At 36.6% G+C, this 12,884-nt stretch overlaps 1 protein-coding gene across 1 annotated transcript; it reads right to left on the bottom strand.

Moving 5' to 3' along the window:
- Window positions 1-237: 237 nt before the first annotated feature.
- On the bottom strand, window positions 238-1,191 carry LOC126063716 (olfactory receptor 5D18-like). The gene has a single exon (XM_049862114.1). It carries the CDS (start codon window positions 1,189-1,191, stop codon window positions 238-240), a length of 954 nt encoding a protein of 317 aa, XP_049718071.1.
- Window positions 1,192-12,884: the final 11,693 nt, after the last annotated feature.

Here is a 12,884-nt window from a genome sequence, read left to right as displayed (position 1 = left end):
TTTTGGCCTTCACTATCAGATTATGAGTTACCTCATGTTATCACAATTTCATAGATTTAAAACTAAAGATGAGATAGATTGCTGGCCTTTGTCCTTAAGAGACAAAACCAAGTTTAACATCTTTAAACCAAAAATTCACTTCCTCACCACTGTACAATATTAACTATTAATTTTATTGATATCTTTAAAAACCATCTTTATGGACACCCCTTACTTACAAGTTAAGGAAATATCCTACTAAAATAACATGCAATGAGAAAAGATTTTAGTGTCCATTATCTTGCTGACTGTATTCTTGACATCCTTATTCCTCAGGCTGTAGATCAACGGATTCAACATGGGGATCACCACTGTGTAAAACACAGAGGCTACTTTGACGGTGTGCCTGGAGTTTTTGGAGTTGGGCACACAATAGAGGAACAGGATGGTGCCATGGAGGATTGTGATAGCAGACAGATGAGAGGCACAGGTAGAGAACGCCTTATGATGACCACTGACTGAATGCATTTTTAAGATGGTGACAACGATAAACACATAAGAACTGAAGATGATGAGTAATGTACTCACCTCATTAAAAGTAACAACGATGAAAAGCAGCAACTGGCTTAGAGAAGTATCAGAGCAAGAAAGAGACAGAAGTGAGGAGAACTCACAGAAGAAGTGATTGATTTTGTTGGGACCACAAAAAGATAATTTCAAAGCAGAGCATGTGGGTATCAAGGAACACCCTACTCCCCATGCATATGATCCCACCGCCAGCATAGCACAGAGTCCCTGGGACATGGCAACTGTGTAGAGCAGAGGGTTGCAAATGGCCACAAAGCAGTCATAGGCCATTACAGCTAATGAAAAGATTTCAGTCACCACAAAGGTACAAAAGAAAAAGAATTGAACTACACATCCTAGAAATGAAATGGTTCTGTCTTCTACAACTAGGTTCACCAGCATTTTGGGAGCAACGATGGAAGAATAGCAGAAATCCATGAATGAGAGGTGGCTGAGGAAAAAGTACATGGGGGTATGCAGTATGGGATTAATTTTAATGATTATAATCATTCCAAGATTCCCTACAACAGTGACACTGTAGATGGCCAGAAATACCAAGAAAAGAGAAACCTGCAGTTCTGGGTAATCTGAGAAACCTAAAAGGGTGAAAGTGGCCCCACTTTTATTTCTCTCCGACAATAACATGGCTTCTGTTTGTCAAAATCTGAAAGTCAGTCCTGGAATTGAAAATATACATATATATTAAAGAGAGTAAGGATATAGGAAGCTTAGTCAACTATCCCTTGCCAAAACTGGAAAAGATATCTTTTTCAGAATCTCTGTATTTGTTTATTAACCAAGGTATGCCAGTGGTTAAGCTTTTGAGGGCTAACCAAAAGATTGGCAGTTCAAATCCACCATCTGCGCAGTGGAGATCTACCGGGACAGTTCTACTCTATCCTATAGGGCCACTCTGGGTCAGAATGGACTAGACAGCAATGGGCTTTTTTTTTTTTTTTTTTTTTTTGTCCCATATTGTTTTCAAGGAGTGGATGATGGATTGGAACTGCTGACTTTTCTGGTTACCAGCCGTAGCATGCTGTAGCTCTTAACCACTGCACCAACAGGGCTCTAAAGTTTGATAAACTTCTAAAATTTTAAAACATGATAACCATTCTTTTTTTTTTTAATTTTCTTGAGAAAAAGAAAACCATTAAACTGAATTTTGCTTAAGTTCTCAACTTTAATTTTTAGTACTTACAAATATATAAAAATGAGATTTAAAGATTATATGATAATTTTAAATAAAATTTTCACATAACACTTCCAGTCTTCCTTCAATGCTTTAAGTTCATAAAAGACAAGCTTAGCCTGAGGCAGTGACAGGTTATGTCAGCTCTACAGTCAATAAAAAATAAGAAAGTCTAAATTATTTTATTCTTTATTTCACATTTATACACCATGCTTAACAATATACAGCCTTAACACTTCCCATTTGTGTTTTTATTGTTAATTTTGTATAGTACTCTAAACTTTGCTTTTTGTTCTGACACAGTAAATCTGATATTGAAATAAATCTTGATTATTTTTTAATAGCCTGTGTGGTGCCAATGGTTAATGCATACAGCAGGAAACCAAAAGTTTGGAGGTTCTAGTCCACCTAGAGGAACCACTGAGAAAACAACTGGTGATCTACTTTTGAAAAATCAGCCATTGAAAACTTTTTGGAGCACACCTCTACTCTTACACAAGGGGTCACCATGATTCCAAGTTGACCTGTTGAAATTTTTTTTTTTTTAAATGTTCTCCAAATCAAAGGAGTCCTAGTATTCAATTCTTCCTCATTTCTTGAGGAATAAATAAATTAAAAAAAAATTAGAACAGATGATAAAGATTATCTAGTCTACATTCTTATTCTAGAGGCAACATAACAGAAGCCAAAAGAAGCCTTGGCTTTCACAGTGACATGCAGATAAAGACCAGTCTATGATCCCCAGCTATGTATCTATTTCTCTACCCTAGACACTGGTCCATCTTATATATCTATCTACTAATACATTTCCTTTGTTAATGCTCACCCCCTTTAACTTAGAGCAAACTAGAGACTGTGAAACTATGGAAAATATTCCAAAGGCACTGTTATGTGCCACAGAGATATACTTGAGGGCAGCATCCAGATGAAACAGAAGAATGGGACTTAGAGATGTTACACACCAGGAGGGGCTCTGGTGGTTCAGTGATTAACAACTTGGCTGCTAATCAAAAGGTCAGCAGATCGAATCCACCAGGGGCTCCTTGGAAACACTATGGGGCAGTTCTACTCTGACCTATATGAGTTGGAATCAACTCGAAGGCAACAAGTTATACACCAGGAATAACTAAAGACTCTTTGACTTAGAAATTCCCTTTTCCAATGTCTTTCCTACTCATTTCTCTTCTTTCAACATGCCTAGGATACTCATTCTCTCCATGTATGATGCATGTATAAGAATTTGAAAAATGGCCTAAAAAAAAAAATCTGTTGCTACTGATTCGATTCCGACTCACACCGACCCTATAGGACAGAGTAAAACTTCCCCATAGGGTTTCCAAAGAGGAGTTGGTGGACTTGATCTGCCAACATTTCAGTTAGCAGTTGAGCTCTTAATCACTGCACCACCAGAGCTTCATGGAGTAGTAGTGCACAATTAAGTCATTTCATGAGGAAACATTAACTCAAAAGAATGATTGTATTTCTAGAATAGGTGCCCAGTACCTCTCAGAACCCAATGTACTGGGAAACTCTTTCTCTGTCTGTGATTTCTGGTAACTTTATTTTTGATTCTGATACCCAGCAAATCATTTTCATATGACCCAGAAATAAAGATGTCAGGTCATGTGCTAGACTGAGATCATCAATGGTCCTACCCTGTTCCTGTATAAATCTGAGTGCTGAAGACAACCTCAAAAGGCAACCTATAGCACAAATAGTCATTTTAATTATCACAGTTTTTTTTAACACCATGTTTCACATATCTAAGGCATTTAAAAATTGACTTTAATCAAGTATGTGTTTAATGTAATGGCTCTTCTTTGTCCCAAATGTTGATATTAAATTGATGATAAATTTATTCTCTCATTTAGTCCAAGAAATGCGATAGCTATAATCTTCTTCCCTATAATTTCCTCCTTTTTTATTGTTCTTTTAATCTCTAGGGGCTCATGTATTCCCTGCTTTTTGTTTTGTAACCTTAATTAAAGCTAAAGACTGGTAGATAGATTAATATAGAGATAGATTTTTCTTACTAAAGATTCTATGCAATCTTTGATTATTCCACTCTGCATAAATACTTGTCTATTCTACCTTCACATCTGCACCGAAAATTTACAAAAGTGAGAAAATACACATTCCGAAACTCAAGGCTCTCCTATTCCCCCACTTCAGGTACCTGTCATCCAGGTCACTATAATTAAGGAGCTCTGATGAACCAGATCCTCTATGCAAAGCTGGGCATAAAGGGTGTACATCCTGTTCTTTGCATTTTCAGATATGTACCTTTCACAAAATAGTACCTTTTGCAATGGCTCATTGGTCCTCAAGAACATCTAAAGATTAAATTTTCCCATTTTCAGGTTGCTTTAAAAAAAATTTTTTTTTTTTTTTTCTAGGTACCCTACATTGACGTTAAAGCCTTTGTCTTTAAAATCTTGAAAACAAACCTGCTAATGGCAAAGAGAAGCCCTCTCCTGCCTCTGGAAAACTTGGTTGGGAATCAAGTATATGTACCTTATATTTGTAGTCACAACCTTGGGACATGAACCCTAGAGACTCTCTGTTGCCCCGTTCTCTAAAGGACGAAAGTCAAACAATTAAAATTAACTACCTGTTCCAGCTGTACTAGAAAATCTAGAGAAAAATTATAGTATCATTAGGAACATTTTATATGAAACAATTTATATTTTAAAGTCATCTTCCCCAGTCTCCTGAACACTCCAATACTTTCCCATATTTATCAAGAATATGTATCTATTGGAGACACAATTATCAAATATTAATTGACTTATTACTATGTGCCATTCTGATAGGTGAGATATGACATCTCATGGTAGTTTTCATTTGTGTTTCTATTATTACAAGTCTGATTGAACAACTCTTCATACCTTTTAGAGATGTTTATATTCATTTAATGAGAACTTTTTAACCATAACTTATGTCCATTTTTCTACAGGACTAATTGTTGTTTCTCCTCCATTCTATGTGATATAAGTGGTAATTTTTTTACTCAGTTTATTTGTCATTTTAAGTTATGTTCTTTTGTTTTTGCTGTGAAGTTTTTTATATTTATGTAATTTAAATTAAAAAAATAAACAACTTTGTTTTCAGAATCTGTTTTGATGTGTGGGGCAAGAAAGAGATCCAATGTTAACTCTTACTCATATGGCTAAGGAAAGATGCCCATTTGGCTTTTAACATCCGTGTGTCCCAATAATACACGATCTTAATAATAAAACCAAAGAAATACAAACCCATTGTTGTTGAGTCAATTCTGATTCACAGTGACTCTAAAGACATTTTAAAATTTATTTTAAACTATGTAGGATTAGCCTGTTTACCCCATACATCTGTCAGTTTGTTGTGCTTGCTCAAAATGAAGAGGACTTGAAGCACTTACTGATGAAGATCAAAGATCACAGCCTTCAGTATGGATTGTACCTCAACATAAAGAAAAAAATCCTCACAAATAGACCAATAAGTAACAGCATGATAAATAGAGAAAAGATTGGAGTTGTCAAGGATTTCATTTTACTTGGATACACAATCAACACCCATGGAAGCAGCAGTCAAGAAATCAAAAGACACATTGCATTGGACGAATCTGCTGCACAGGACCTCTTTAAAGTGTTGAAAAGCAAAGATGTCAACTTGAAGACTAAGGTGGCCTGACCCAAGCCATGGTGTTTTCAATCGCCTCAATATGCATGTGAAAGCTGAACAATGAATAAGGAAGACAAAAGAAGAATTGATACTTTTGAATTGTGGTGTTGGCAAAGAAAATTGAATATACCATGGGCTGCCAAAAGAAGGAAAAAATCTGTCTTGGAAGAAGTGCAACCAGAATGCTCCTTAGAAGCAAAGATGGTGAGATTACGTCTCACATACTTTGGACATATTATCAGAAGGGATCAGTCCCTGGAGAAGGACATCATGCTTGGTAAAAGTACAGGGTCAGTGAAAAAAAGGAAGACCCTCAAGGAGATGGATTGACACAGTGGCTGCGACAATGGGCTCAAGCATAGCAACAATTGTGAGGATGGCACAGGTCTGAGCAGTGTTTCATTCTGTTATGCATAGTGTCGCTGTGAGTGGCAACTGACTCTATAGCATCCAATAACATCAACAGGATTAGCCACCTATTCTAATTTGATTTTTTTGGTCTTTTTTTTCCTGAATATCTGTGATTGTTTATTCATTTTGTATGAACATTAAAGCAGAAGTATTATAGTATGACTCCTTGAGAATCCCAGATGAATTTTGTATTACACTCATCCTGGTCCTAATAAATGTGAACTAAACAGAGCAAATCTTAAAAATATTTCCAGACCTGATACTACCAGTAATTATACTTTTGAGTAAGTAATATTTAAGTGTAATCTAGGAATATTGAAATGGCCTCAGAGATTTCCCTTTCTGAAAGGCAATTTAATATTCATGACCTCTCAGACAGACAGCCTCAGAGATAATAGGGCTAAAGTACAGTAGAATTAGAGTCAAAAGAGCTAAGTTTCTGTCCTAAACGAGTCATTTCTGATTATGTGAAATTTCTGTAAATCAGGAATTCCTTGGGCCTCTGTGTCATCATCTATGCAATGATATGATTCTTTTCACCTCTCCTTTTCAACATGATCTGATTGTTTCAATTGCAAGGCTTCTCATTCATAGAATTCACAGAACCCAAGGAACAAAGGTGTCAAAAAGAATTATTCCCCTTTTCCCACACAGCACAACTTCTGTGTCTCTCAACAGAGACTCTCTCTCTCTTCCACATATTTGAAAACTACCAGTGACACAAAACAGAAATAACTTTAAATGCAAGTCACTCAATGCCATATGAATTAAGAAATAAGAAAAACCTTTTTCTATAGTGTGTTGGCATCATCCTCTCAATATCTTTATTGCCCACATTTAATTGAGAGAGAAGACAACACACTCAGTCATAAAATTTATTGATCTTGTGGGTGATAGTTTAAGCAGATCCATTTACAAGCATCCTTAGATGAAATAGAATTCAGTGTATTTGTTCAGACAGGCAATAAAGAGACAAGGCATTGTGTCTCCGAGAATGCACTAGCCTTCATGATACAGGTTTATTACAAGCCTGATGCCAAGGTTTTGGAATTAGTTCATTCCAAAATAACTATTACCAAAATAACTTTGGTTAGCAACAAAACACTACCAACTCATTGCTTTGTCAAATATATTATTAAGTTGAATAAAAATAAATTCATTAATTAAGCACACCACCACCAAAGGATGTGAATAGACATTTCGCCAAATGGCCACCAAACACTTGAAAAGATGCTTGATGTCATTAGTCATCAGAGAGATACAAATCAAAAACAAAATGAGATATAATTTCATTCCCACTAAGATTGCTAATGGAGTCCTGTTGGTGAAGTGGTTAGCAGCTTGTCTGCTCACCATGAGCTAAGCAGTTTGAATCCACCAGTCTATCCTTGGAAATGATGGTGCATTTGTACCTGTCTTATAGGGTCAAATTGAGTCAGAACTGACTAGACAGCAACAGGTTTGGTTTTTAGTTTAAGATGGCTAATATAAAAAAAAGCAAATATTGGCAAGGTTATGGGAAAATTGGAAACTTTATCCATTACTGGTGGAAATGTGAAACCCTACAGCCTTTGTAGATAATGGTGTGGTGGTTCCTCAAACAACTGAAACTAGAACTATCATATGATCTAGCAATTCCACTCCTAGGTGTATACCCAAAAGACTTGAAAGTAGAGATTTATACAGCAGTATTCATTGCAGCACTATTCATAATAAGCAAGAGGTGGAAGCAAACTAAATGTCCATTAACAGACAAAGAGACAAAAAAAAATGGTACATACATACAATAGAATATAAGTCAGAAGGAGAAATAATGTCTTGATACATGCTACAATATGGGTGGAGCTGGAAGACATTAACCCAAGCTGTATGAAATCAGTCAATTACAAAAGGACAAATATTGTATTACCTCTATTACGTAAAAAGACAAGAAAAGACAAATGCATAGAAAGCAAAGTTTATTAGTGATTACCAGGTGAGGGAGGGTTGGGAAAAGGGTTAATGGTGATGGAAATATCTCTTGATGAATGGTAAATTTATACAGCCAATTATTGTAATTGCTCTCGATAAGTTGTACACCTGTAAAAAATTGAATTGGCAAAAGTTCTGCAATAGATGCATTTACAACAATGACAGAAAGAAAAAAAAAGAGTAGCTGCTGAGGCTGATTATATACAAATGAAAATTCATAGGATTTGATTCCTTTTTTTGGAGGTTTAGGGTCATGGATACCAGGGAGATTTCAGTTAATTGGCCAAATGACATGTTTAATGTTTCCATTCTACTCCTGGCTTGGTGCACAGTGCCTACGATATAAAAAACAGGCAAGTGGCCTTCCAAGCCATGATTGGTCTCTTTTTATCTAGAATAACAGAAGAAGAAGGAAAATAAGAAAAAGGAGAAAGAAATGGAATCTGTGGCTAATTGCTTCCTTGAACAACTGCCTCCTTTGCCATGAGGCTAGAAAAAACTGGATGGTTTCTGGCTACTACTGCTGAACATTTTGATCAAAGATTCTTTAGAAAAATTCTGATCAAAAGGGAGAAAATTTAGGACAGAATTTTAAATTCTCATGGACTCCAGATTTTCTGAAGCCTTGTAGGCTGAATGAACACCAGAACTATAACCCTGAGATAATTTATAAACCTTAAGACCAAAATATCCCCTAAAGTCTTCTTAAAACCAAACAATAGTTTAGTTTACCTAGTAAAAAAAAGTTTTCCTTGAGATTATGCTTTTTTTAAGAACTATCTTTATGGAATCAAAGTGACAACAGCAACACAAAAGATTACATAGGAATCTTAGGGGGTGGTAAGTTTGTTAGTAAGGGAGGAAAAACAAAGAAAATGAGAATGATTGCATATTTCAAAGAATGTAATCAATGTCTGTCTTAGTTACCTAGTGCTGTTATAGCAGAAACACCACAAGTGGATGGCTTTAACAAAAGAAATTTATTCTCTCACAGTTTAGGAGGTTAGAAGTTCAAATTCAAGGTGCTAGCTCCAGGGGAAGTCTTTCTCATTTTGTAGGCTCTGGTGGAAGATCCTTATAATCAGTCTTCTGTTCTAGGCGAGCTTCAGCTCAGGATCTCCAGGTCCAAAGGATGTGCTCTGCTCATGGCACTGCTTTCTTGATGGTTTTAAGTCTTTCTGTCTCTCTACTTCTCTCTTTTATACCTCAAAAGCGATTGACTCAAGAAACAACCTAATCTGGTAGACTGAGTAATGCCTCATTAACGTAACTGCCTCTAATCTTGCCCCATTAATATCATAGAGGTAGGATTTATAACACATAGAAAAATCACATTAGATGACATAATGGTGGACCATCACACAAAACTGGCAATCATGGCCTAGCCAATCTGACACACATTTTTGGGGCGCACTATTGAGTTCATGACATTCCACCATTTTGTTCCCACAAATTCATGTCCTTGCCACATGTAAAACACGTACTCCCCCTCAGATCATAGGAGAAGTCTTAAATCAATTCCAAGTCCAAAATCCAAAAATTCCTGTTCATCTGTAAAATCAAATACACAAGTTATCTACTTCCAAAGTACAGTGGTGGAACAGGCACAAGCTAGACATTTCCATTACAAATGGAAGAATTTGGACAGAAAAAGGAATAACAGGTACCACACAAGTCAGCAGAACACCTTACATTAGCTCCCAAGTCCTAAAAATTTTCCTCTATTCTCTGAGACCATTTAGGCAACCGCCATGCCCTCCAGACTCTTGGTGCTGGCCATACTGTCCAGATTCTGTGTGGAGGCCCCTTGGCTCTAGGATTCAGCTCCACTTTCCAAGCCCACCAAAAAGATAAAGCTACTCCCTTGGATATGGGTAGCCACATTTTCCTAGCACCTCTGAGTGGTAACCCTGCCAAGTCTGCCCCAGCAGGCCCTGCCATTCTTCTGCCCCTTGTGCATGGCAGCCTCATCCCCTCAGCTTTGACCAGTAGACCTGGCCCTATCCCACTGACACTCATGAATGGCACCAAGCTGATCAAGATCTGACTCTTTGATACCTAGAAAGCTGTGGCCCTATGCTTAGAAACTCCAGAAGTGGTGGTCCTACTCTTTGAAACAGAGCCAGCTCTGCTTCCTATTTTCCTAGTCTTTTCAGCTTCCACTACCATGGTTCCTTGGCCTCTCAGCCTCTCAGGCCTTGCCACCTGCATCTTCCCTGCTATGGCAGGTGTTCCAAAGCTCTTTAGCTCCACCAATAATTGCCATTAGGCACCTCACTCTGCCAATAAACTTGGGAAGGCTCTCAGCTCCCTTGCTCCATAGGTTAGTAAACCTAGCTTCACCAATAAGTGGCCAATGGCACCTCATTCTTCCAGAGAGCCTACAGTGCAAAGGCGCTCAGCTCTTTCATCCCTTGGATCAGCTCCAATGCTGTCTCTCACCAGTCTCCTGGGTCTGCTACTGTTTCTCAACATCTGCACCATCTCCAGTGTAACAGCTCTCCTCATTTCCTTCTGAGTCCTCAGCAGAATTGTCTTGACTTCCATAATCCTAACAACAGTCCCTTTAAGGCAACCTAGACTTTTACTACTAGGGACTTCAAAAATCTTCTAGCCTCTACCCATTCACAGTTTCAAAATAGCTTCCACATTTTAGGTATCTGTTAGAGAAGCACCCTACTCTCAGTACCAAATTCTTAATTTTCTAGTGCTGCTATAACAAAAATACCACAAGTGGATGGCTTTAATTAAGACAAATTTATTCTCTCATGGTTTAGGAGGCTAGAGTCAGAATTCATGGTGCCAGCTCCAGGGAAGGTATTCTCTCTCTGTTGGCTCTGTTGTCATCAATCTTCTTCTGGTCTAGTTGCTTTTCGGCTCAGTGACCCTCAGTCAAAAGGATGCATTCTACTCCTGGCAATACTTTCTTGGTGATTTGAGGTCCTTCTGTCTCTCTGCTTGCTTCTCTCTTTTATATCTCAAAAAAGATTGACTCAAGGCACAATCTAATATTGGAGATTGAGTCCTGCCTCATTAACATAACTGCCTTTAAACTTGCTCATTAACATCGTAAAGGGAGGACTTACAACACATAGGAAAATCACATCATATGACAAAATTTTGGACCCTCACACAATTGTGGCAATCATTGCCTAGCCAAGTTCACACACAATTTTGGGGGACACAATTCAATCCATGAGAATACCTGAACTGTACATATAGAAACTGTTGAACTGTTGTATGTTCTCCTCTGTATATTTTCAATCACAACAAATCAAAATAAATTTTATTTTTAATTCCTAAAGTCAAACGAAAATAACACTCAAAATATCAAAACTTTTTGGTACACAGTCAAAGTAGTACTCATAAGGACATTTATAGCAATAAATACATTAAAAAAGAATGATCCAAAATCATTAACTTAAACTGACAATTGAACAAATAGAAAAGGAAGCTCAAAAAAAGTCAAAGGCAACCAGAAAAAAGGAAAAGAATTAAGATCAGGGTAGATATAAACGAAATAGAAGAACAACAAAAAGAATTGACTAAACCAGAAGATGGTTTCTTAAGGGCATATGCAAAGAATTAATAAAATAGACAAACCACTGGATTGAAAAAATAAGATAAAATGGTCAAATAACCAAATGAAGAAAAGAAACTGATGACATTATAACTGACCCAACAGAGATAAAGAAGATCATAACTAACTACTATGAAAAAATGTACTCCAAGAGGTTTGAAAATATAGATGAAAGAGACAAATTCCTAGAAAAGCACTACCTACCCAAACTAACACAGAGAGGTAGAAATTTTAAACAGACCCATTACAAAGAAGAGATAGAAGACACTACTAAAAAAGGGGAAAAAAAGCCCATGACCAGATGGAACACTACCAAACATTCAAAGAAGAGTTGACATCAATCCTACTTAATCTTTTCAAAAATATAGAAGAGGAAAGAACACTACTAATTTCTCCAATTTCTTTCTGTGAAACCAGCATAACTCTGATACTTAAGCCAGTCAAAGACATCACACACACACACACGATACACAACAATATCCTTTATGTACACGTAACCAATTTTTTCTGTGAATTCTAGCCAAAAGACTAAAAATTACCATGATTAAGTGGGTTTCATACCAGGATTACAAGGGTGGCTCAGCATTAGAAAATCAATCAGTACAATCTCCTGTGTAAGCAAAACAAAGGAAAAGAATGACATGATCATACCAGTTAATGCAGAAAAGGCATTTGATAAAAATTCAACAATGTTTTCCTGATAAAAACTTTTGGCAAAATAGGAATAGAAGAAAAATTTCTCAACATGATTAAGGACATATGCAATATATGCAAAAACAGAAGTCAACCTTATAGTAAAAGGAGAAAGACTAAGAGTCTTCTGTTTAGAATGAGAATGAAACAAGGATGCCCATTATCACCACTCTTATTCATCATTGAATAAGAAGTCCTAGCCAGAGCAACAGGAAAAGAAAGAGAAATAATTGTACCCAAATCAGAAAGGAAGAAGTAAAATGATCTGTATTTGCAGATGACATGATCCTATACATACAAGACCCTAAAGATTCCATTAAAAAAAAAAAAAAAAAACCTGCCAGAATTAATAGAAGGATTTAGCAAAACTGCAGGGTACAAGATCAACGTGTAAAAACGACTTGGGTTCCTCTATACTAACAAAGACAACTCTGAAAAATAAAATAAGAAAACAAAACAATTTGCAAAAGTATCAAGTCAATAAAATACCTGGGAATTAACCTAAAGAAAGACATAAAAGACTTAAAAAACACAATGATAATTATAAAACAGTATTACAATAGATTGTAAAGACCTACAAAAATGGAAAGAAATTCCATGCTCATGGACTGGAAAGCTTAAACTGAAAATGTCAATTCTACCTACAGCGATCTATGGATACAATGCAATCCCAATACAAATCCCAACAACATTCTTCACTTAAATGGAATAACTAGTAACCAACTTCGTGTGGAAAGGAAAGAAACCCCAAATAGCCAAAATAATGCAAAGAAAAAGAACAAAGCAGGAAGCCACACACTCTCTGATATCAAAAGATAGTATACAACC

This window comes from Elephas maximus, chromosome 20 (assembly GCF_024166365.1).
Source record: "Elephas maximus indicus isolate mEleMax1 chromosome 20, mEleMax1 primary haplotype, whole genome shotgun sequence".
Lineage (NCBI taxonomy): Eukaryota > Metazoa > Chordata > Mammalia > Proboscidea > Elephantidae > Elephas > Elephas maximus.
This window is presented reverse-complemented; position numbering and strand designations above follow the sequence as displayed.

What these genes read in the sequence shown, in the direction of transcription:
- LOC126063716 (XM_049862114.1), bottom strand. Translation starts at nt 1,191, where the DNA reads ATGTTATTGTCGGAGAGAAATAAAAGTGGGGCCACTTTCACCCTTTTA.